At 37.8% G+C, this 27,253-nt stretch overlaps 1 protein-coding gene across 5 annotated transcripts in view; it reads right to left on the bottom strand.

Annotated features, from left to right (window-relative positions):
- The window catches only part of zmat3 (zinc finger, matrin-type 3), a 181,093-nt gene that overhangs the window by 103,337 nt on the left and 50,503 nt on the right, over positions 1-27,253 (bottom strand). For 2 of the 5 annotated variants that reach the window (XR_005634325.1, XR_005634327.1), the window contains exons 6-7: positions 20,441-20,639; positions 2,757-2,969 (exon numbers count right to left, since the gene is read on the bottom strand). Coding sequence is in view for 2 of the 5 variants with exons in the window: in XM_039758739.1 (XP_039614673.1) it covers positions 20,441-20,639 (199 nt within the window). In the remaining 3 variants the exon portion in view is untranslated. Of the gene's footprint in view, positions 1-1,163; positions 1,245-2,756; positions 2,970-20,440; positions 20,640-27,253 lie in introns of all 5 variants that reach the window. The other 3 variants (XM_039758739.1, XM_039758760.1, XR_005634326.1) reach the window with 2 other exon arrangements.

The raw sequence follows: 27,253 nt of genomic DNA, 5'->3' as shown, positions 1-27,253 counted from the left end.
ACCAGACCCGATAGGACTCTTTCTTCAACTTGACGGTCCCTCGAAACTTAGGTGTTCACCACCGGGTTCGTGGACTGCCGCCACAAGAGGCACTGACAACCTTGCAGCCACAGTTACATTCTGCTGCTTCGACAATGGAGGTTCGGAACATGGCCCATTCTGACTCAATGTCCTTCACAATGAGGTTGAAGTTCTGTCGGAGGTGGCAGTTAAAGATCTTTCCGACTGGTTCCTCTGCCAGACGTTCCCAGCAGACCCTCATTATACATTTGGGTCTGCCTGGTCTGTCTGGCAGCCTCTCCAGCCATCTGATTCAACTTACCAACAGGTCGTGATCAGTTAACAGCTCAGCCCCTCTCTTCATCCGAGTGTCCAAGACATAAGGTCGCAGATCCGATGACATGTATCTGTGACCTCAGGTATCCTGGCGTGAAGTGCACTTATGGACACTCTTATGCTCGAACATGGTGTTCGTTATGAACAATCAATGGCCAGCACAGAAGTCCAACAACTGAACACCACTGAAGTGGTGTTTGGCAAAGTTTAATATGTGTAGGAAAAAAATAGCATTGCACACCAACATCAAAGCCTCCTCCTAACTCTGAAGTAATTAGAATAGAGCATCATCGTTAGCTGAGCCGGCCCAGAATTAGCAAAGCAGCTCCCATGATGGGTGAACAATAAATTCAAAATGGTATCAAGAACTTTTACAAGAGAATGTGATCGTACCAGACAGACCATCAATCGAAGATTAATAGAAGTTGAGGGATACAACAAGATGATAACCCAAACACAGGGGTAAATCAAAAACAATTTCTTAAACAGAAGATTATTTGGATTCTGGAATGGCCAAGTCAGAGTCTAGGCATCAGCCCAATTACACAAGCAATCCCAGAAATATAAATGAACTGAAATAGCTTTGTAAAGAGGGATATTCCACAAATCCTACTTACTGTCATGCAGGTCTGATCAGCAGTTACAGGAAACATTTGGGAGGTTTCACTGCTTTAAGAGGACGTTCTACCAGTTGCTAAGTACAACGGTGTCAATACTTTTAACAATCTGCACTGGGAGTGTTTATAAAATATATTTGGTATTGAAAAGAAGAATTGCAATTTGTTTCTTGTTAGTTTAAGCAGATTGTGTCTATTATTGTGACTTACCTGAAGATCAGACTACATTTTTACAGGAAGGTCATACAGAAATCCGGGTAATTACAAAGGGTTGACAGACTTTTCTTGCAACTGCATAGGCAAAAAAACACAAATAAATGTTTTAGTTGAAATATTTACACAGTATATGTGAATCAATTTTCAGCTGTAAGACAAGTTTAAATTTAAACACTCATTGACAAAATGCAAAACATGCACAGAAATATTCTAATTACAGGGACAAGGAGGAGCAAAATGGGCATAATAGGGCAATTCATCTTCCATTCCCAAAAAATGGATGCTGTCTTGCTGATATTCATCAAAATATCTAACTCCTGGAACTTATCTCTGGACCAAGTTGTGTCTGTACACTGCTGAAGACGCCAATGAGTTAACAGCAGACAAGATATTTACCCATGATCTAATTTATGCCTTTGAGACCTGTGACTGTTGTTTCTACATTGGCGATGTGCAGCTTTATTTGTTTCAAGATTTTGAACCAGCAATAAAATGTAAGCTATTTGATTGTTAATGTGTGTAGTTTTTATCTTTCTGTCATTTATTTTGAGGAGTGTATGGAAGCATTAGGTAACTGATAAAATAATCCATTCTTCAGCAAGAATGTGCCCCTCAACAATTCAGAAAACCAGGCTGGTATTTGTGCGTAGACACGTAGTTCTTCCATTAATCTCCATAAAAAGTCATCCACCAAGTCAGCCATATCCAAATATTTCCCGATAGCCTTAGAATAACATGGAGAGAGGCAAATATTGGCTGAGGCCCAGCAGTTACTCTTTATATAGCCGTTAGGGTTGTCACGGCAACAGCTTGGTTAGTGAACACACCATCAGGGTAATGGCCAGCAAGACAAATGGGTGGCAGCAGCAAATAAAAGTGGAAAACATTTAAGGGCAGAGAACAGGTAGAGCATATGCAAAATCTGTTACAGAGACAAAGAGTACAAAGCAGAAAACTGCATCACCTAGAAGTGGTCAAACTGTCACATCTCTCACTATGGTCAATGATGAGAGCACCTAATACAGTTGAGTTTGTAGTAAATTGTACAAATAACCTGGTATCACAACTGCTTGATTGTTCCGGGGGCTTGAAGATCTAATTTTGTCAACGATCAAAGTAGAAGTGAAAACTGAAGAAAAACTCAGATTTTTTTTGCATAGCTTTTTCATTTTTTTTTTTTTGGTATTTAAATAATAAACATGAGGAACATTTTCTGCTTTTCTGTATTATTTGCCAATTCACTTTTACAGACATGCAGCATTTACTTAATTACGGTTATCAATACCACTTTAAATCCAGCAAAGCTTATGATTTAGGTCTAAATATAAAAGAATACCAACTGTTTCCTCCTTTGTTTGCATTGTTTTGAATTGACTACTATTTTAGGAAATGTGTGGGCTAATACTTTGCAGTGAAACAAGCATACATCACATGTAAAACAAAATTTCCAATGGAGTGAAAAGAGAGTTAGACTTAAGGACAGCTTTCTAAAATGAAAATCAATAGAGTATGGATGTGAACATAGAGAAATAAAATAAAGAAAGCTAGTGGTTAATCTTAAAATGAAAAGAGCGTAAGATAACTTACTGCACATGCTTCCAATCTGCAGCCTAATGTCTTGATGTTGCCTCCAGGTTATTCCATTTAAGCTCCAACATGCAGCCAAGCCCTGGTTATCACTTCACTCAATTTGTGCTTCTCACTTATTCAACTCAGCCAAACACAAACGTTGTGACTCGGCTTGTCCACTTTCCACATTCAGTGTCACAGGGGGATGCAGGCCCTGTCTTCCCATTATCTCTGAAGGTGGTTCATTATCACAGTGAATAAAACAAATCCATAATAACACAATTAACACATAAATAAGAAAACAGTTAACTTTTTTTATTAAAGTCTTAATTCAATATATTTGAACAGAACAGTGCTGAGAATCGTGTATATCAGTAATTTTCTGAAACACATACATACAATTTAAATTGCTCAATTTTCTTTTTGAGTATTATACATTCAAGACATTGTCAGTAAGGGAAGTCAGCCCAATTTAATTCTGTCTCCTGCATGATTACAGTAAAAAGAACCTCAAGTAAAGAAAAATAAGGACAATTGATGTATTATCCTGCAAGCTTGGTTTTTTTTATTACTTTCCTGGTAGGACATTTTGTTTAGCAACAACAAAATAAAAGGACATCAGGATGGAAAATACTGATTGAAAATACTTGTCCCTAAGGCAGCTATTACATAAGATTTGGCAGTTCCAAAGGCACTATTTCAGTAAGTCTTCACATTCCATCAAAAAATAAAAACACAAGTTATCATAGCAGCAATACTTTAAATGTATTTTTTTTCTGAAGTTCTTAGGTGGGTCTTGTTTTTTTAAAAATACCTATAATACTGCTAGTCAAATCTTGGCACTTATTCACAAATAGCATGAATACCTTTTAGTTGAGGAAAGTATGGCAACCCCATTGCCAGAGTGAAGGCGATTATTAAAAAAGATTGAAAAATGTTCTTCTTAACATACTGAAAAGACAGCAGCAAGAGAGTAAAGCTGTATCTCTTTCTCCTCCGTATTTCTTTCTATTTGGAGCTTCCATTGCTCTGTTAAATGCTGGCCATACTAGGAATTAGTTATTTCATTTATAGTCAAGTGTGTACTTAGAAAACAACACGTGCACACACAAACAGCACAACTTCAGATCATGATCACAATTGAAATACTTTGTTTTCCATGATACAATAAATTTACTCTCCTTAACCCAACACTTTTTTCCCCTGAATTGTCACAATCAACACTGGTCCTAAAGGGTCACAGTCGCTTTCGTTCCAGCCAGTTCCTCTTCTTATTTGACTTCAATTTCAATGCAACATGATGTTATTCCCAGAGTAAATCATGTCAATCCATGATGTGTTTATTTCTTATTTGAATTTATCGAGTAAGACTATATTTTGCACTCTTATTTGTTTCAAAATACCTTCTGTCATTTATTGTAAGTCCTTGATTGCTAATGAAGCAGAACATGTTGCTGTTTAGTATTCATTGTCACACACACCTGTGCCTGCTCTTTGTTATAGGCCATTATTTGAGTACAATTAATGGAGCAAATTGAGCAGAAGAAGTGAATTGTACTGAATTGTAACAATGACCATTATTGTAGTAAAATATATGATGCCAATTCAAAACAGACATCACAGACTCTTTCCAACAACAGAATAAGAGCAGAAAATGGAACGATAATCAAGTAAGAAGTTTAATTGGATGCTGCAGTCATTAATTGTAACTACCTCCTGACAATTAAGGAAGAAAAGTTGCTACTTCAGGGTCACTTACACTTGTGTAATCAATAGCAAGCAAAGGCCTAAATAATCTAGACATTTCAGAAGAAATGAGAAAGCAAAATGTTAAACAAGCAATAATCAGGAAAACTGGAATTTCTTGTAAAATTGCTATAATGCCAGCACAAGAAATAACATTAACCACAAAAACATACAAAATGTTTAATTGAAATTGAAAACACAATTAAAAGTGGGGATTTGTTTTTTCATAAGAATATACAGCCACAGTGGTCTCCCAAGATCAGAATTAAGGACCTTTTCTATAACCCAAAAAGGAAAGTTGATTGTTCATTGAGCTATATAACTGACAGTCATTAATCCTCTGCAGCATATTGTGACATGCTATACAAAGCATGGTTTAGGAGCAGCACAATTTTAAAAGAAATATATGACCAATGATCTGTGGTGGATTACTGAAGACAAAAGTGCAGATAACATAAGGACTGAAACACCTTTTGTCACAGACCAGAAACTTCTAACTCATGACCAAGGTCAGAAGCAAGTGCACATCACTGCTGCTGCTCCCAATACTCCACTGATATTCTGATGGTTTTCTCCAGCATGATGTGACCGCTGCTCTATGCGAAGACCCCAAAAACTGATTAACAGACAGAATCATCTATTCATCTAGAGCAAAACTGTGTATGTGCCAGGGACTTGGGTCTTGGGTCTTGGTTAATTTCTTTCCCAGTCTCATTGGGTGAACTCTTCTCCCAATCTCTCTGTACTTTTGCCCAAAAAATATTCACAACTGTATGCTGCCAGCATAAGCTCAAGCCCACTGTGACACTGATTTGGATAAAATATGTTTGAAAAAGTATGTATTTATTATATTGAACTGATCAGGGTGTTAATAAGAACTAAATCAATATGATTTTAATATATGCAGTTTTATCAACAAATGCAGAATCTAAAAGTAATATATTTGAAATAAAATCTTTAATAAATAATGTCTTTTATCCAAAGCATCCATCCATCCATCCATTATCCAACCCGCTACATCCTAACTACAGAGTCACGGGAGTCCGCTGGAGCCAATCCCAGCCAACACAGGGCACAAGGCAAGAAACAAACCCCAGGCAGGGTGCCAGCCCACTGCAGGGAACACACACACATCAAGCACACACAAAAAGCACACACAAGGGACAATTTAGAATCGCCAATGCACCTAACCTGCATGTCTTTGGACTGTGGGAGGAAACTGGAATACCCAGAGGAAACCCACGCAGATACAACAACAACAACAACATTTATTTATATAGCACATTTTCATACAAAATATGCAGCTCAAAGTGCTTTACATGATGAAGAAACTCCACGCAGGGAGGACCCAGGAAGCAAACCTGGGTCTCCTAACTGCGAGGCAGCAGCGCTACCCACTGCCCCAATGTGCCGCCCATCCAAAACATTGAAAGAAAATTAATTATTTAAATAATAATATTAAAGTTATAAAACAGCTGAGCAGCAAATTTTCCAGCCTACAAATGACATCATTCATTCCCCTAGAATAGAGTTCAGAATCCTCTGGTAGACATTAACCCTGCTCTTCCAAATGTCTTGTACTCTATCTGTAATGGACACACTAAACTGTTGGGTGCATCATCATCTGGATGAAGGTATTTTTGCATAGTCTGTATATATATTTTTCATTTACTACTTTGTTTTCCATGTTGTTTCACCTGGCTTATGATCTTCAATTGATTTCATTTATTCAACATGGCTATGTCTTTGCAATGTGGAGTAGTCATATGTGTTGGTGGGTGACATTATGGCAGCAGTCACTTGCAGAAGGAATATATAAGCTTCATAAACTGGTCAACTAATCTGAATCTGCTAGCAAAGTCACACTTACTTAGCAATTTATTGATGCTTGTTCTGTGTTTGTCTGTGTATTTTGCAGATTAGTTGTTTCTTTGCTATTATTGGGCACACATTTTGTACTTTTGAACATTATTCTTTTTGATGCTCACTAGGAGGTAGTATAGCAGCAGGCACTCGTGCATGTTGTCCATGTAGGGACAAATGAGAACAATTAACATATGTAGGCTCAATCATGATACAAAGCTTTGTACTTAGCTTCTCTTTTAGGTGATCAAATGAGACTGTTACACTTTTTAATACTACATACTGTTTTTTAGCATGTATGATTCATTTTCATTTTTTTAAATTTTAAGTACGAAGATGATACCAGCATTCTAAGAGCATTTTCCCATTGTCATGGTTGTCATTTTTGAACCACAGCAGATACAATTCATTTTATTTTTGACTATTATATACAGACAATCAAAGTCAAAGCAACATCTATATATAATGCATAAATGTATTATATCCCTATTGTACACATATATATATTTATATATATATATATATATATATATATATATATATATATATATATATATATATATATATATATATATATCCTTATATATAATTTGATGCTATTAGTATGTATGGTGTTCGCGTCAATACAAGTTAGAACCATGCAATGAGACTCTACCTCTGTAGTTAGAACATAACGTGGCAAACGCGGATGCAGTATTGCATGATTGGCTAAGGATGTTCAAATGCTTCAGTGACGGCGCTAGACGGCTGAGTATAGTGAGTCAGTGTTGGTTCAAGCAGATAACAGTAAGTTCGATTGGTTTTTGGAACATTGGTTTGGTGGGGCGTACTTTCCAGGACTAACACAGTCGACTGACTTAAACCCTTCAACAGCTCCGGAACCGTAAGTAATTTAGAACATATAGCCATTTGCTTGTTACGTCGAAATCTATCTTTGGGCAGTTCGGTTTTGGCATCAGTCCTTCTGACATCTATTGGCAAACTGAGTAATGATGGCTGGGTATTAGCAACGGTCATTGTTTAAATTTTAGCCGATCTTAGATCTAAAATGACCATGCCAACATAATTATTACTCCGACTCTGATTAAAGTCGTAAAATACGGTTTGTTTTGAAAATTAGTTTGCCGGAAAAAATCAAATGAGGTACGCCGAAGAGCTGAGTTCACGTCTCGCAGCCCCGTTTAAACAGGAAGCTCTTCATTACATCGACCGAAAAGTTCTATTTTAAGCACAAATCAGTGCCATGATAACAAAATCATTTCCAGGACTTAAAAAAACAAATAATTCTTTGCAGAGAAAGTATGGATTTCACAAACGTAGAATTTGTTGCCCGTCGCTAGTGTATATATATATATATATATATACAGTGGAACCTCGAGATACGAACAGCTCTGTATACAAGAAATTCAAGATACGAGGAAAGTATGAGCGAAAAATTTGGATCTAAATACGAGCATTGGCTCGCATAACGAGCCACGAGCCAGGCTGTGGTTATGTGTGACGCGTTCCCGATCCCCCTCGACTTGGGGATTCACCCAAGCTGACGCTGCCAGCCCGTCAGCTCACTCAGTGTTCCTTGTTCTCCCGTAGCGTGAGGATCTACGCATTTGTGCGCTTGTGATTTCATTGTTTCGCTGTAGCAGTTCGACGTATAAGCGCATCCAAAAATATCGCGGACATGCAGACGGAGAATAGGAGACGATTGCCCTCAAGAGGAGTACTAGGGTGTTGTACCGTGTTAGCTGTTATGAATGTAGAAAAAAGCCAAGCAAAATTATACCTTTTATTGTCTAACTAAAAAGATTACAATATGCAAGCTTTGATTACATCTTGCCTGAAGAAGGAGCCTGAGTTGCCTCGAAAGCTTGCATATTGTAATCTTTTTAGTTAACCAATAAAAGGTGTCATTTTGCTTGGCTTTTCTCTACCCTCAAGAGGAGAGAGATAGAGGCGCGAGCGAGCGAGATAAGGAGAGAGAGAGAGAGGCGAGCGAGAGAGATAAGGAGAGAGAGAGAGAGGCGAGCGAGAGAGATAAGGAGAGAGAGACGCGCACGAGAGAGAAGAACCATCAGCTCAGTTATGATCACATGACGCTCAGCAGACAAAGTGTATCCATACTACTCGTATTGCGAGACATCGCTCGTTTTATCAAGTCAAAATTAATTAAAAAATTTAGCTCGACTTGCAAAACACTCGTAAACCAAGTTACTCGCAAACCGAGGTTCCACTTGTATATATTATTTATCAGTGTTATTTGTTAGGAAAATTGATTTTTATGTTGATATTTTTGGGGGTGCGGAACGGATTAACTGGATTTCCATTATTTTCAATGGGGAAGATATGAGAAATTCGCTATACAAGCTCAGTGCTGGAACGAATTAAACTCGTATCTCGAGGTTCCACTGTATATATATATATATATATATACAGTATATATATATATATATATATATATAGTATTGCCTTATTTGGGGAAGCATGTTACTGAACAAAATGCCATTTAGAATTGAAAATGAGAATAAAATGTGATATATGAGGAGAGTGGGAACTACTAATGAGTCTAGGTATGTATATAAAATAAATATTAATTAATTTATCTACTTCTTTGTCTAGTTCAGGATTGCAAAATGGATGTGCCTATTCCAAAAAGCATTGGGCACAAACCCAACTGGAACAAAATCTACATGTAATTTTTTGTGTATATATAATAACCAGCAAAACACCCGCGCTTTGCAGCGGCGAAGTACTGCCTTAAAATTTTTATTAAGAAAAAAAGTAAACATTTTTAAACTGAGGGAAAATATACAAATAATTATTTGTTAAGGATCTCTTTGTATACCACGTTGTCAGTTCGGCCCTCCGGTTGTAATATGACCAAGCTGTGCGCTGAGCTTACCCTTGAGCATGCAACATACAGTTGGCCATGTGAAAAGCAATTCTGTTTCAAGTCAATGCCAACCTTTTGTAGGGTTTGTCCCTGAGACTTATTACTTGTCATTGTGAAGCAGAGCCTTACTGGAAATTGAAGGCGTTTGAATTGAAATGGGAGATTAGATGGTATAACGGGGATGCGAGGAATAAAAACTCTTTCACCTGAGCCACTGCCAGTAAAAATAGTTGCCTCAATTAGGCTGTTTTGCAGACACGTGACCTGTAGTCTCATGCCGTTACAAAGTTTTGGTGGCTGTAAGTTTCTCAGTAACATTATTGGTGCCCCAACCTTCAAAATGAGATTATGCTCAGGAGCGCCTGGAGGATTTAGAGTGTTGAGAAACTCTACCAGATAGTGTACCGCGTCTTCCACTTCTACAACTGAATCAACAGGCTGATATGTTTTCGGTTACACTTGAAAGCGACAACTGAACAATTCACCGGCAGCCATCAACTCACATGCAGAACCATAGGTGAAGGGCTTAAGCATGTCAGTCTTATAGTGCTCCTGTGTAATATAATTATCTCCCGTACCATCATCAGTCCATACCTTGAACCTGTCCCAATCATTCAATACATAAGACACAATGTACCTCCGGATATCAAGATTGAGCCTGACATGGCCGTGCAATATGTAACACAGAGATTGTAAAAGGCGGGTGGCATCTCCGGGCATGGAAACCACTTGATAAGTGATAGTTCTTTGATCGATGGTGATCACCTTGATAGACATGTTAATGGAGATACGGTTGGAACAATAAAGGAAACGGGTACCTGAACAGTAAACTAGGTCTAAAATATCTACACAATAACTATAATCGTAATAAACGAACAATAAAACAGCAGAGAAGCCGTGGATTAAATAAAAAGGCTGCTTCCCTGGCAAACCAAGGAAAGAAATGAAGACACCGCAGCGTAGGACGGCCTTATATGGGCAGGCAGTCAATTACATGGGAGGCGTGGGGATGGAAGATGCAATATAGGCAGGCAGGCAACCAAAGAAGGGAATCAAGAGACCGGAGCGACGGACGGCCTTATATGGGCAGGCACTCAATTACATGGGAGGCGTGCTGATGGAGGACGCAACTCCGCCTCACACGGCAAACGAGCTGCAGGCTATGGACGTATATATGTGCGTAAGTAGGATTTAGTTATGACCGTTACCAGGCCAGGGCCAGAAATAAAAGACAAAGAGTAGATAAAGAATTAAATAACGTTGCGTGATACACATGCAGAGCAGGTTAGAGATAATGAAAGTATTAAAATTCAGAAGTCTCAAAAAAATTATAGTAAAGATCGCATTAGCGAACAGCAAAAAGAGATCGAATATATTGATCAGATTTAAACTTTAAGTTGGAGACTTGTAGATCATCTAATTGAAGTTGCCATCAGGGAAAAGTACAGTAGTGTTTCTTCCCAATGAAGAGGCATATCCGTGAGAATTAAAACACTTGTTTAGTGAAAGTGAAATATGTGAGTGACAGAGACGAGAAGTGGCTGGCGTTTAATGCATGCAGGGGGGGCTGGCGAGCGAAGAGAGCAGAGGGAGAAGCCCCCTGTTCTATTATATAAATCTTTCAACACAATGAGACTTTTTAGGAGACAAGACTTTTTGGAAAAGATTTTTTCAAGTCCCATGAGATGAGAATATCACTATGAAATTCTTTCAAGTCATGCCCTTCTATCAACCATTTTCAAAAAAGACCACAGTACTCTCACCTCTCCGTCTTGTGAATGCCTTTGTCAGACACACTTCCTGCACTCTCAGCTCTTATAAATTTTAACGTTTTCCTCACTTTAAGTTCCCAATTAAAGAAGACATATTATGTCCAAATCTTATTGAAGAATTTCATCACAAAGGGTTATCAACAGAAAAATGAGTACACGGGCAATCCTAGCACCTAGAAACAAGGAAGTCTAACGAATTTAAATCAAAAATGTTGATTGGTAACCTGGCAAAATCATTACATGCATATCAATACACTATGCTGAAACAGTTGGTGGTGATTGTGCAGAAGATAAAACAACAACTTACAATATCACAAAGAATATCTACAACCATTAATACCCTCCGGTCTTCCACAGCACAAATTACTGTAGAAAGAAGGATGTATCCAAGAAAGGTAATGTAGTACATCTTCCTCAGATACCATTAGACAACAAAGGAGATCTTGATATGCCATTCGTATTAAAACGTTAAGAGTTTCCCGTTAGAATAGCCTTTTCAAAGACAATTAACAAATCTAAGAGCCAAGCATTTGTTTTATTTAATAGACAGAAAGAAAAAAAATTCAATCGAGGGCAATTATACGTCATGTTGATGCAAATGTAACACTTCAAATAAAAATTAAAATCTGTTTAAATTGTACATCTGCATCCCCATAGGCCATTGGCAGAACCGCAAAGAGAGCTGGGCCGGGGGTTGGCGAGCAAAGCGAGCAGAGGGCAAAGCCCCCTAGTATATATATATATATATATTTATATCTTTTGATATCTATGTATGTATGTATGTATTATGTTCCAGCATCACACAAAAATGTCTGCACATATTTTCGTGAACACTGGAGGATAACTCAGGGATTGTTCAACTATACTGTGTAGCTTCTTGATGCTGCTTCTACAGTTTGATCTATCATGTTAATTTGCTTGTGACCAAACATCAGTACCTGAACATCTAATTACATTAAACGTTGAAGTCTCAAGTAGCCTTTCAAAGCCCTCAGGAACAGTGTAATAGGACACAATTGGTAGTGAAAGCTCTGCATTGAATGTACAGTAATTCAAGACCATGATTTTAACATTAAGTGACAAAGGAGAATCTGTATTTATACCATGTATTCCTCTCCTCTCAAATCAAACCTTCTACTTTAAACAGCTGCAGTTCGCTGTCACTCAGTGTTTTGCTATTACAATAAATAAGGCACAGGGATAGACCCTGTAAATAACAGCCAGAATTCTCCAATCAGACTCATTCTCTCACAAGCAATTGAATGTTACTTGCAGAATTGCTAAGAAGTATTAATTAAAATGAATTAAACTGACAATTTACAATTTATTAATTTATTTACAGACAATCATAAAACACCATGGTACTTCTTTATGTTCAGCATCCTGGTCCTTAAAAATTGTTTTATAATTTAACTTCAAAAATGTTTTAATATGTTTCTTCAAAACTTCAATACTGTCTAAGTTTATGTGAAAGATGGCAGTACTGGAAGTCATCAAAAGACATCACAAAAAGGCAATTTAGCATTGCCCATCAATGTGTTTATATTTCCACTGCGTAATGAAATATTTTAGCTGATATATGAACAAATGACAACTCACGTTGAGCTTTATGCTTAGTATTATAATTCAGAATATTTTCCTTTGTTGCTGGCACGTTTTATACAAATGTCCACTGCAGTCTTCGACTCAATACAGGCACTGTGGCCTAAATGCTAAGGCACTGCATTTCATATCACAATCTTATAAGTTCAATTACAATATAATCACTATGCAATTATGAGTGATTAATTACAGTGCTTTTAATAAATGTGCTTTTAATAAATATGTTTTATTACTGTTTTGCACAGTATGTATAAAGCACCTGCAATGGTCATCATTATAGGCTTTTTCTTTGCAAGCAGTCTTGTACAACAGCAACCCACATGGATATGACATTACACGCAGCACCCACTGCTTTCTGGCCATTGAGTAATCTCTATTATTTACCGTTTTAATTAGGGCTGTTATTCAATGAGTCAGATTTTATCGTGATTAAATTTAGATTGTCTTACCAAAGCAATGATTAGTTTATATTGCACATTTCACAAAGAGCACTTCATAACCATATTATGGCAAATGAAGGAACAATGCTTTGGCAATGCCATGTGTAACATCATAATAATAAATCAGAAGTAACAAATAAATAAAGCTTCTAAAAAATGTTAAATGGATACAGGTAAACCCTTAACCCACAACTATTAAAGTAATTTATGCTGGAGGATCACATATCAAGTAAGGACTGAAACAGCAACTTCCGCCCGCACAGGGCCGCATCTGTGCAGTAAAGTCAATGCTGGTTTCCAGCCAGGAAAAGCTGAATTAGCAGTTTTCTGTTGATCATTTTCTTCCCATATCTTTCAAAATTAAGACAGACGGAAAGAGACAGAATCACTGATTGCCATGCATTTGAAAGCTCCCCAGCACCACCCAGTAACAGCAATTAGTAATACTATTGTGGAAGCTGCTCAATAAAACACAGCAGCAGATATTGTACCTGCATACATTTTTGAAGAGAATTACATATCAAAAGAGCAGCTGTATACAAAAAATAATGTAATTAAGGAAAAATCATATTTGCCTTAGGAAAGCAGGATGCACACAAAACACTTGGCTGAAGAAAGCCAATCCTTTGCTGCTGTTGTCTTGCCCTCAGGAATAGTAAAATCCTTCTCTACTTCTGGGCTATTTTTATATTAAGTAGGGAAAAAATTAAATTTGGATGACTTCCCAGCAAAGATACATTATTAACTGCTTTCTCATTCTGTAGTCTCTTATTTTAGTACAAATAGTTTTCAAGAAAAAAATAACAATTAGTAAAATTATCTACAATCATGTTTTAAATAAGAGTGCTGTCAAGAAAAAAAAACATGCATATCATATACACATTCTAAATATCTGCCAGTAACTTTGTGTGTCACCGTCCTTTGTCAAATAATCAAGTTTTTGTTTTATTTGTGGTGTTTTTTTTAATTTCAGTAGTCCAAGTCAAAAAATAAGTAATCTCAATAGATACATAAAAACACAGATAAGTTAAACAAATTCAAACCCTTATCTTGACTACGCTGAATTCATGCCTTACATGAAAAAAATAAATAAAACAAATAAGAAACAATATTTTTACCAGTATATTGCCAAGCATTCAAGTAAATATATTTCATATACAAAACTAAAGTACATTAGTGCAGATTGATGCATTTTCTTCCAAAGACACTGACATTGACCCAGTGTTTAAAGATTGCCGAGTCATAAAGACACACACAAAGGTATTGATAGTACTCCATTTCACATTTTCTAATTTATTTTTTAGTATAGGGTCACGGGAAGCTGGAGCTTACCCCAGCAGCACTGGGCACAAGAAAGGAATGAACTGCAGATTAAATGCCAGGTCTCAACAGGGCACAACACACACATATTCAATCACACTGGCCATTTACACTCTCCATTAATCCTAAACTGAATGGAACAAGGAAACTCCAACTCTAGCAAACATAAGGATAACATACAGCTACAAAGGAATTGTCCCAAACTGGGAACTGAACTGAGGTCCAGGTACTATGAAGAGACAATGCTAATCACTGTGCCATCATGTTGTCGATTCATTTTATACTTCGGACAAAGATTTTAAAATGTGGCTTTCATGATGACAAAGCAAGATTAAAAAAATAAATAAAACAAGCCAGTCACAAACTTAGCACTTTACATAAGGGTTTCTTAGCTCAGTCCTTGGAGGATCACCACAGCTGCAGGCTTAGTCAGTTATTCAGATGATCGTTCCTGTTACCAATCACAAGATGTTTGACTGACATCTTGTTTTCCACTTTCTGCACTCAGTTTACAAAATCAGATGTAATTTAAGCTGTGTATTAACCATCTATGATCAAAGTCACTTAATTCATTTCATGGTCATGAAGGCCACAGCCTATCCTAGTAGTAACAGATGCAAGGTATGAGCCAGTCTTGGACAGAGCACCAATCCATCACAGGACATACACATGGGTATACAGTACACCAGAACAGTTTAGAGATGCCAATTAATGCAATGAGCACATCTCTGGGATGTGGGTGGAAAAAAATCAGAATAACAAGAAAAAAAAAAGATATAGGGAGAGATTGCCACACAAACAGTGTTTCAATCAATGTACATTATTGTAGCCATGAGGCTAGTCGATACAGGTGGGTTAATTCTCCAACAGGTTAATCAGTAGTTTGCTGTTATTCTTTTTTCTAATCTGTAGACAGTCAGGAGCAAGACAGAATAAATATGTGGCCCATGACAACATATCTGTTTGTTGAAAGCGAATAGCTCCACTTTAAAATAGTTTAGGCAGGATGAATAAGAGACACATCAAAGGAACATGATATAATTCTATGAACTAAAATTCTTGAATCAAACTCAGTTATAATAAATGTATTAGAAAAATCTAGCCTGTGAGTTTATTCTGAAATTAGAGGCTGAGAAAACAAGAAGTCAAATTATTCAACAACTTATATATTTATCTATTTGATTAACAGAGAGACTGTAATAAAGTCCTGCACCTAAAGTACCCTGCATGGGCTGAGCTGAGCTGCCAGGCTCTAACAATAAAAAAAATAAATAAACTGTGACAGTGATAGCTGATGGCATAGTTTTTCTGTCTAAAGCAGGGGTCTCCAACTCCAGTCCTGGAGGGCTACTGTGGCTGCAGGTTTTCATTCTAAACCTTTTCTTAATTAGTGACCAGATTTTGCTGCTAATTAATTCTTTGCCTTAATTTTAATTGATGCACAACTTAAGACTCAGGCCCCTTAATTATTTCTTTTTTCCTTAATTAGCAACCAAACAATATTAAGACACAAAATGAACCAACACATAAACAACAACCTGCGTCCATCACACAATAACTGAAAATAAAGAAAGGTGAAGGCCTCAGTAAGGTTGATCTGATCAGCTCCACAAAACATTTTGACAGCGCTCTTAAAAAAGAAAATCTATAGTTTTAGAAATGTCTGCCATGGCAGAATGAACACCATGGAATTAAATAACGGGTTTAATTAGCAGCGAGAATTGGCTTCAAGTTAGGAAACTGAATGAAGGTTGGAGTTTGAGGCCCCAGCTTAGTTGGTCATCTGTTGGCTCACTTCACATCAAATTTATGTTTAGGTGCCGTTTAAGGAAAAAAGAATCAATGCAGTGGTCAGAGTCTCAAGAAAAGTCAATTAAAATAAAGGTAAATAGTTAATTAGCAACAAAAACTGGTCACTAATTAAGAAAAGAGTTAGAATGAAAACTTGCAGCCACAGTAGCTCTCCAGGGGCCTCATGTATAAAGTTGTGAGTAGAACTCGCACTATAACATGGCGTAAGCACAAAAGCCGAAATGTGCTTACGCACAGAAAAATCCAGATGCAGGAATCTGTGCGTACTTCAACTTCCACGTTCTTCCGCTACATAAATCCCAATCAGCGTGAAAAGTAACGCTTGTGCACGCGCTTTATGTAACGCCCTTACTCCTCCCAGAATTACGATTCTTTAAATATGCAAATCAATATAAATCGCCCTTAAGCTCAGCCTTCTGTGAAAAGACAATGGGAAAAGCACGGGGGAAAATATAAGAATTTCAGCGAATACCAAGTGGAGGCAAAGGAAAAACATACTATTTGTTCAAATAAACCGTGGTATAATCAATAAAATGAAGTTGATCGAGTGACATAGCGTGTTGAAGAAACTTGAAAGCTCACGTTCACAAAATCGCACAGTGCCGGAAATAAAAAAGAAGTCACATATCAAAGTCGCCGTGAAAAGCAGAGTTGTAGCCCACTGTCTGAGTGTCATATGAAAGTTTATTAGGGTACAGAGAAAAAAAGGCACACAGTGGGGAAAAAGCACGAAATGTCAACTTCAATCTCGACATTTTCACTTTAATCATGTAGTTTATTTTGTCATTAAAGTAGAACATCATCAACTTCATCTTAAAATTGTTTAATTAACCAGTTTCTCAAAATTACATCGTAATTAAAGTAGCACGTTAAATGCTTTGTTTTGTATTTGATCTTCTATTTGCTCTATGTGTGTGAATCACTACTTGCTTCTTAAACCGGCTCTCTTCCTCCAACTGGACACAGAATCCATTACATTCGTGATATTACAGCTCTCTGAATAACTAAAATACTGAGATGTATACGTGATATCATTTTTATGATGATAGGAGTTAAAGCACATTATTAAACATGGCTTTCACAGCGCAGTGATTGCGTGCGACCTTCGATGAAATAATTTATTGCATCAGTACTCAGGGGCGGCTCTAGGCTTGTGGTGGTACTGGGCAGAGGAAGAATCGGTGGCTTCTTCACCCGCCAATGTCAGTAAGGTAGCTTATGCACGGTGGATGGCCACGTCCGTTGCAGACCCTGCATAGCCGCCTCGTGTTCATGACACAGGCATTTAACTTTTGCCGAAATTTGTCTCTGCGTTTTTAGCTGTGTTGTTATTTTCCCTTTCTGTTTTATATTCAATATATATTGGTGAAGCCGCCACTGCAGTCCTTGCTTTTCTTTCCCCAAATACCCAATCACCACACAATCAGCTCTGTAATAGAAGTTAAGCCATCTGTAAGCTTAGAGCGCAGAGTCTTCAAAACGTTTAAGGAACACTGAAATATCTTCGTAGTACATGTTTAATTATTCTATCCTTCACGACATTCCCAGTGAAGAATATAAATTATTTAAACGAAGTTAAAGTTTTATCTGTATAATATTATAAACATATTTTGCTGCATTTCACCTTAAAAATTATATCATCATCATATGTAAATACGCGTCCGTACAGGAAAGGCTTTGAAACGTTTTGCTGTGGCTGAGGCAGAGTGTGCTTGAAGCTGTATCCCGATAATTCTCTTTCCGATCAACTGCTGCTGTGATTCACACTCAGATACAGTGATATAAATACTCCTAGTGGTGCAGTGAGAGTAATATGGAAAAAGATGATCCGCTGTGGCAACTCCTAACGGGAGGAGCTGAAAGAAGAAGAAGAAGAAGGTGCAGTGAGAGTAACAACGCTGAAGCAGTTATGGTATTTGGAATACTATGGCTATTCCCTGGACCATTATATTGTTACAAGTTAATTACAATCAGATGCATTACACTAATAAACAATATGCGGTTAGTTTCCGTGTATTTATAAAGCCGTGTCAGGAAAATAAGGTGTAACCACACAGGAACAGTAGCATTGCTTTGACGCTGGGTGCCGCCAGTCTGTAAAACCGAGTGGAGAACTTGCGTACGACAAGTTTCTATACATCGTGATTTGAACGTGGAAAAGTTCTTACGCAACATTTCTGTGCGTACGCACCGTTTATACATGAGGCCCCAGGACTGAAGTTGGAGACCCCTGGTCTAAAGAAAGAAAGATTACTAGGCAGCCTTAAGATTAACTAATACAAAGCTGTAACATATACAATGTTTTTCCAGACCCTCATATCCGATATAGGCATGCAGTTCACCAGAACCTAACTTGGCTGCAATAAAGAACCAGCCCGGGATTGGATAGCATCCTATCACAGAGCACATACAGTATTATTACAGTTATCACCCACACCAAAGCAGTTTACAGTACAGATAGCACTTTTCCTAACAACCTAACAAGCCCATATAAACACATGGAAAACATGCAAACTTCACACAGAAGGCACCCTAACTGGTATTAAAAATGAACTAATAAACAAAGCAAGATGGCAATTATATAAATACTAAATTATAATTAAAACATTCATAGCAGTAAAAAATGAAAGCAAATATTAAACATTAAAGCACGTTCTTTAGTGTCAGTGATTACAATGGTGTATAAAGAAAGTTTCAAATGTAAAATTTAGCACAGTTATTTTAATCAAGGTAATTTTACACAACTTTGGCTTATTTCCCATTATGGTTTGGAAAGAGCTTTTCCTCAAAGTGCTTAATATCAATGATACCTTGCTCCTTAAACAAGTTTCAAGTTTTAACATTTAACTCACTAAAAATATGAAAATGTTAAAATAAAAAATGCTTTTTGGGTTATTGTGATTGGGAGATGAAGCTAATCAGCATATAAATTTGACAGAATGCCTAACAAATCTCCAAAAAAAAAGTCCTGAACTACAGTACACCAACACACTTACAATGCCTGATTCAAAGCAACATGGCCACATAGTGAACACTGATGCTGGCTTTCACTCTAACGAATTTCTTATATCACCGAACAATGACTGCCATGTCATTATGTAATTACAATCATTTCTCTGAAACACTTTGTTTTCTTATCCCCAAGGCACACTTGTCAAATGTAATACTAGATTCATGGCTGGGTTGGTGTGGGTGGAGCACAAAATAGTAGAGCAGAGAAAGAGAGTTATAAAAGCTGCAGAAGGAAAAAATACAGCCCAGAATGAAGACTGAAACAAGTCCTGCTAGTTAATCACTACTGGGACTTTCTACCCATGATCTAAACCCTTAGGCCCATTGTGTTTACCTGACCTAGAAAGACAGACATCATTCCATCATGGAACTCATTGATTTAGACACACACATATGTACATCCAGGAAGCATTCAAGTTCAAGTTCAACTTTGCTATCCCAACACTGTTTGGAGAAATCCTAAAGATGCACATTGTCATCAGCATTATTAATGTTTTGGGTAACTAATATTATTCTTCAAGTTAACTCAAACACATTTAGATGGTAGGGGCAATCTGGGCTCAGATCTCATGTTCACACCTTAAGTTTTACTCTTTCTGAACATTTTCCAACTCAAAATGATAAGCTTTGTTGACACTTTTCTCCTTTCTACTGTTCTTCCGTATTTAAAACATGGCAATTTGTGATAATACTTGCTGTTTCATAATTGTTATAAAAAAGTCCAGATCCTACAATAAGTCATGTTCTTAAAGGTTAAGAGTGTTATGTCTGTTTATGAGATCAGTTAGAATGAAAAATAATGATAACAGTACTGGGACTACTACTGAAACAAAAAAATAAGAAAACCTGCAAAACTAGATCACCCATGTCACCCTAATTTTTGCCAAACCTGGCAGACATGGCAGAAAACAGTGGCCAAGTCTGCTGCATCTGTAATACACATGAATTATACTTTGCATTGTTATTATTAATTAAGTAGAAATAGTTGGTCATTGAGCTGATTCATGCCCACAGAATACTAAACATTTAATTGAAATCTTACCTTACATACTGTAAATTAAATAAGTATGAGACGTCTTAGGACTACCTGAAAGAAAGTAACAAACTAAACACTGAAGCCCCTACTGTTTTAGAATAAAATGAGTGTCTTATCTAAGCAGTTGCCTGACCACTAAAGATTTTACTCCACAACTGTTTCTGCTAGCATCAGGACACTAAAACCAAAGGAGTTCTAATGTCTATGCATACCCAAGGTTCTCCATTTCACTGCGGTAGCGCTGCTCTGACACTTTGCTCTTGTGCTGCTTGCTCTCCAGGTGAAGCCGGAACTCTGTTTCTTCACTGGCCCCAGAGTTGCACATTGAGCAGTAGAACTGGCCACTGGGAGTTACGCACATTGCCAAGTCGCGAGGGATTCGCTGACGTGGTCGAGGATTGTAATACGGACCTGAGCAAAAAAATTAAGAGAAAAATGGAAAAAATTATTAAAATCACAGCTTTTAACTGTTTCATGATCCAAAAATAAATGTTATGTTATATACAGTGGTACTGTGTGTGAATACCTTCATATTGCTTTACAGGTATCATTGTTTCACATATTTGCTAATAAATAATATTAAGTGGCCAATTGAGAATCATTGATGGGACCAGATCAGTGTTTTGAACATTGTCTAATGCCATAGCTGCTCAGTTACACTTCCTATGTAAGACTGCTTAAAGCATGTTTATTCATATTCTTCTTATCCTTTATCAGTTAAGAGTCAAGGGAACGTCAAACCCAAGGCAGGAAGCAACCCCAGATGGACAGCCAGTACATAACATGTCTAATCAACTTGGGGGAAAAAAGAGGACGCAAAGAAAAACCTATACAGGCACAAGAAGAACATGCAAACTCCAACAGGTAGTGTCCGGGCAAGGGGGGTAAATCCAGAACCACAGAGCTGTAGTGTAGAAGTGCTAACATACATAACATGCACTGCCTTAGAAAGCAAACTGGTTATTAAAGACCTAAACTATCTTGCCCATTCACTTTTCTCACTCGTTCCTTCTGGCAAATGGTAAAGCACCATTAGCATTCGTACCAACAGACTCTAGGGCAGTTTATATATCATAAGGCTACTGAAAAACCAGTTACAATATGAAATACTGTAACATAAAAAGAGAAAAAAATATATATACAGTATATATGTATAGTGCCTTCCGAAAGTAATCAGACCCCTTCACTCTTCTCACATTTTGTTATGTTGCAGCTTTATGCTAAAATCTTTTAAATTAATCCAGTATTTTCCCCTTTATCAAACAACACTCAGTACCCAAGAAGACAAAGCAAAATCAGGATTTTCGAACTTTTTGCAAATTTAACAAAAGTAAAAATCTAAAACATCACATTGACAAAAGTATTCAGACCCCTTATTATGACACCTGAAGTTTAGCTCAGGTGCATCCCATTCTAATGATCATCGATGAGATGTTTCTACGCTTTGTTTAGAGTTCACCTGTAATCAATTCAATTGATTACACATGATTAGCAAATGTACACATCTGTCTATATAAGGTTCAACAGCTGACAATGTGTATCAGAGTAAAAATCATATTCATTACATCAAAGGAATTACCTCAAGGACTTAGGGATAAGATTGTGTCGGAGCACAGATCTGGGGAAGGCATTAAAGGAATCTGCATCATAAAAGGATCCCAAAAGCACAGTGGCCTTAATGTAATAGGTTTGGAGCAACCATGACTCTTCCTAGGGCACCTCACCTAGCCAAAATTAGAAATTGTGGGAGAAGAGACCTGGTAAGAGAGATGACCAAGATCCGGCTTAGCTTCAGACAACCTGTATGAAGATTGGGAAAAACTTCCAGAAGGACAGCCACCACTGCAACACCCTACCACTCTGGGCTTGTTGGAAGAGTGGCCACAAAATACATGAAAGCATGTTTGGAATGCATGTTTTAGGTGCAAAAAGGCACCTAAAAGACTCTCAGATTCTTTAATCTGATTAAACCAAGACTGAAATGTTTCATTTAAATTCTGTGTCATATCTGGAGGAAACCAAGCATTACTCATCACCTGGAAAATACCATTCCTCTCGTGAAACAAGCTGGTGGCAGCATAATGCTATGGATTGTTTTTCAGCATCAGAGAATGGGAAATTAGTCTTGGTTGAGGGAAAGCTGAAAAGAGCAACAATATCATTAATGAATAACTGCTCCAGAGAGTTCTGGACCTTGTAACTCAAGGGCCAAAGGTTCACCTTGCAGCAAGGGTATTGCCTTAAGCACAAAGCAAAGACAATACATGAGTGACTTAGGATCAACTGTAAATGTTCTTGAGTGGCCCAGCCAGAACCTAGACTTGAACCCAATCGAACATTTCTGAAGAGATCTCAAAAATAGCTGTCAACCAACAATCCCCATCATACCAGACAGTTTGAGAGGATATGCAGTGAAAAATTTAAGAAAATCTCCAAATCCATGTGTGTGAAGCTTGTCACATCATACCCAAAAAGACATCAAGCCATAATTGCTTCTAGTAATTGATGAGTAAATTGTCTGAATATATGTTTCAATGTAGTATTTTATTTTTTTTATTTTTAAGAAACTTGCAAAAATTTCTAAAACATTGTTTTCGATTTCTCATTCTGGGTTATTGATTGTTACTTGATGAGGCAAACATGTATTTAAATGATTTTAGCATAGGTCAAGTCAAGTAGAGTGGCTTTATTGTCATACCATCCATACATAATATTGCAGTGGTACAAAATAACGTTCTTCAGGTTCAAGGTGCAACATACACATAAACACAGGACAAGTGCAAGACAAGTGAAGAACTATACTATACATTTTCAAATGTCCATGTTAAGAGACAGATTGTTACACTTGCACTAGTCCATCTAAACCTGTATCCCTATTCTGAAAACTAACTCATCCCGATTGTTGATGATACCTACTACCATTGTGTCAACAATAAACTTAATGATGGCGTTAGTACTATATGCAGCCTTACATTCATGAGTTTGCAGAATGAACAGAAGTGGGCAGAGTACCTAGATCTGGGGGGCACCGCTGCATAGTGTGATGGTGCTGGTTCTGATGCAGACTGTCTGGTGTCTCTCTGTCAGGAAGTCCAGTTGCATAGGGAAATGATGCAGCCTAGCAGACTCAATATACTTAGGAGCTTCTGAGGGGTGATGGTCTTGAATGCTGAACTGAAGTCCATTTACAGCATTCTAGCACAAATGTCTCCTTTGTCCAGATGGAACAGGGCCTGATGAAGAGTAGATGATATGGCATTTTCAGTGAAATGGTCCAGGTGACAGGCAAGCTGGAGAGGGTCATTTGATATGGGAATTCCAGCTTTCAAGTGTCCCAACACTAGCCCCTCGAACAAGTTCATAATGAAAGGTATGAGTGCAATAGTCATTGAGACAAAAGACAGATGACTTCTTCAGCATGGGTTTGATATATATATTGTGGCGGATGGCTGGAGCCCTTACCAGGTCTGGATGCCCTGAGTATGGAAGGACTGGGGGAAAGAGTATTTTCAAGACCATTTCTCCCCAGGACTGACAGAGGGCAGCCCCCTTGGTTTCCAGCAGGGCCAAGGATCATGAGCATGGAAGCTCAACCCTGCCAGAAGAAGCTCATTGGGTACCTGGAGTCCATCCAGGTGCACTATAAAAGGAGTCAGTCACCACCACTCAATGGCCAGAGTTGGGAGGAAGAGGACAAAGCCTGAGAAGGAATGGAGGCACAAGGATTGGCGGCAAACAAGGGAATGTGCTCTGTGCTTTATTTTGTACTGTGACAGGCAATAAACAGTGTGTTATGTGGCAAAACCTGTGTGTCCTGCCTGTCTGTGTTGGGGTAATGGGGGCGATATATAAAATATCTTCAGAAAGTACCACCTCCAAGGATATTTTATTGTTATACAACATTGAATACCCCTCGATTCATTTGTTATTCTTTTTCTTTTTTTTTACAGTGACCAACAGAGAAAGATTCTTTCATGTCAAAGTGAAAACAGACCTCTAAAAAGTGATCTAAATCAATTACAAATATATAACAAAATAATAGATTGCATAAGAATTCATGGCAAACGTAAATCATCACTGGTGCAGCCACATGGTTTTAAAAGTCACACAGTTAGTTAAATGGAAATCACTTGGGTGGTGTTTCGGTTAATTGGAGTATAAAAGCATCTGATCTGTTAGGCTCAATTTGTGGTTAGCCAGTATCATGGAATAAACTACACAAAAAATACAAAAGAACACTACAAACAACTCTGTGAAAAGGTGATTGAAAAGCCAGAGGTCAGAGACAAGAAAATATCTAAGTCACTGAATATCTCTTGAAGTCAAGTTAAATCAATCATTAAACCTTAGAGTATGGTGCAGCTGTGAAACTACTAGAACAGGCCATCCTTAAAAACTGAGTGATCCTGCAATAAGAAGACTAATAAGGAAGTCCACCAAGAGACCTATGATGAAGGAGTTACAAGTTATAGTGACTAAGATTGGAAAGGCTGTGCATATAAGAACTGTTGCTCGGGCATATCCACCAGTCAGAGCTTTATGGGAGAATGAAAGAAAAGACCACCATACAAAAACAAACATGACATCTTGGCTAGAGTTTGTTAGAAGGTATATGGGAGACCCTAAAGACACATGGAACATGATTCTGTTGGCTGAAGAGACAAAAATTGAGGCAAGCAGACTAAAATGCATGTTTGAACTAAACCAAACACTGTACGTTATCAGAAACACACCAATCCCCCTATGAAGCATACATTTTTTCTTTGTTGGTATTGCATTAATGTCACTGTTCTGAGGACACAAGCAATTACAATTTTCATTCTATAAACTATATCTATACTAATAAAAGGCAAAGCCCTCACTAACTGACTGACTCACTCACTCACTCATCACTAATTCTCCAACTTCCCGTGTAGGTAGAAGGCTGAAAATTGGCAGGCTCATTCCTTACAGGTTACTTACAAAAGTTAAGCAGGTTTCATTTCTACGTGTAACGTGTAACGGTCATAATTGAATCCTACTTACGTACATATATACGTCCATAGCCTGCAGCTCGGTCGCCGTGTGAGGCGGTGTTACGTCCCCCATCACCACGCCTCCCACTTGGTTGGCTGCCTGCCTATATTGCGTCCCCCATCCCAATGCCTCCCATGTAATTGACTGCCTGCCCATATAAGGCCGTCCATCACTCCGGTCTCTTCATTCCTTTCTTTGCTTCGCCACGGTATTCACGTCTCCCTGCTGATAACTGCAGCCTTTTTATTTAATCCACGGCTTCTCCGTTGTTTTATTGTTCTTTTATCACAATGCAAAGTTATCGATGAAGCCGGTTGTATGCTTACAACGCTTGACAGATGCCGAATGTAACTTCAACACAAGTCCTGCAAATACTAACATAATTGAAATAACCCGATTATGACAGCAGCAATCCAAGCTGTGAGAAACAGTAAAAAGGAGGCGTGTCAGACGTCATGGTACATTTTCTGATGCAGCTAGACGGAAACAATTTCGTGACGCTGCCGCCAAATACTCGCAGAAAAATCCACAAGTTAATAGACAAACTGTCGCTAAATACTCACAGGCAAATCCACAAGTTCATAGAAACGCTGTGGCTAAATACTTGCAGAAAAATCCACAAGTAAATATAGACAAGCTGTCGCTAAATACTCACAGGCAATTCCACAAGTTCATAGACAGGCTGCCGCTAAATATTCGCAGGCAAATCCACAAGTTAATACCGGGAATTCGATTCACGAGTAGTGATTTGGGTAGTGAGATGTCTATCGAGGTGATCACCATCAATCAAAGAACTGTCACTTACCGAGTGGTTTCCATGCCCGGAGATGCCACCCGCCTTTTACATTCTCTGTGTTACATATTGCACGGCCATGTCAGGCTCAATCTTGATATCCGGAGGTACATTGTGTCTTATGTATTGAACTAGCAAAATACCCGCGCTTCGCAGCGGAGAAGTAGCGTGTTAAAGAAGCAATGAAAAGAAAAGGAAACATTTTGAAAATAACGTAACCTGATTGTCAATGTAATTGTTTTGTCACTGTTGTGAGTGATGAGTGTTGTTGTCATTTTTTTATATATATATATATATATATATATATATATATATTTACACACACACACATAAACATATATATATATACATATCTATACATATACACATATATACATACATATATATCTACATATATACACACATATATATACACACACATACAGTACATACATACACACACATATATACACACAAATACATATATATATATATACATACATACATACACACACACATATATAAACATATATATACATATACATACATATCTACATATATACAAACACAGCTATTTCGTATCAGTGCAATACGCTGTTTGTTAAAACGGTTGACTCCCGCTCTTACGTGCAATAACAAATCAAATCATTCAGTTGTCTTTGCTCATATGTCATTTTAGAGCTGGACGCCTGGCATCTTTTTTTGGCCACAAGTTCGTTTCTGTTTGGTGTGAGGTTCTGTGTTGTGGAGATTCTCAGGATGGATTGCAGGTGCTCATCAGTGAGGCGACTCCTGCGTGCTGTTTTGTTAGTCTTTATCACTGAGAAGAGCTTCTCACACAGATATGTGCTACCAAACATGCACAAGGTTCGAGCCGCATGTAGACGGACTTTTTTTGTTCTTCAAAGTCACCAAAGCGCCGTGCAAACTCAGTGCGCAATAACTCTAGCCGCAATAACTTGCAGCATCATAAGGTAGACTTGATTAACGCGGTAAGTGTTAAACGGCAAGGCAGCTGAAGCGCTGCATTATGGGATCTGTAGTTTATTTTGTTACCAGCGCTTCATATACCCGGGCCATTAATAACAATAATACAGTATATAAAATGATCTCGGCGGATATAATTACACGCCGGGCGGATGTGGCCCTGCCCTTGAGTTTGACACATATGGACTAAATAGAACTTGAAAAGATATATTTTTCAAATGTGATCGCGCAATTCAGATAGAGTTGACAC

Source organism: Polypterus senegalus, chromosome 1 (assembly GCF_016835505.1).
Source record: "Polypterus senegalus isolate Bchr_013 chromosome 1, ASM1683550v1, whole genome shotgun sequence".
NCBI classification, from domain to species: Eukaryota; Metazoa; Chordata; class Cladistia; order Polypteriformes; family Polypteridae; genus Polypterus; species Polypterus senegalus.
Note: the sequence above shows the minus strand (reverse complement) of the source record. Positions and strands in the feature narration are given on the sequence as shown.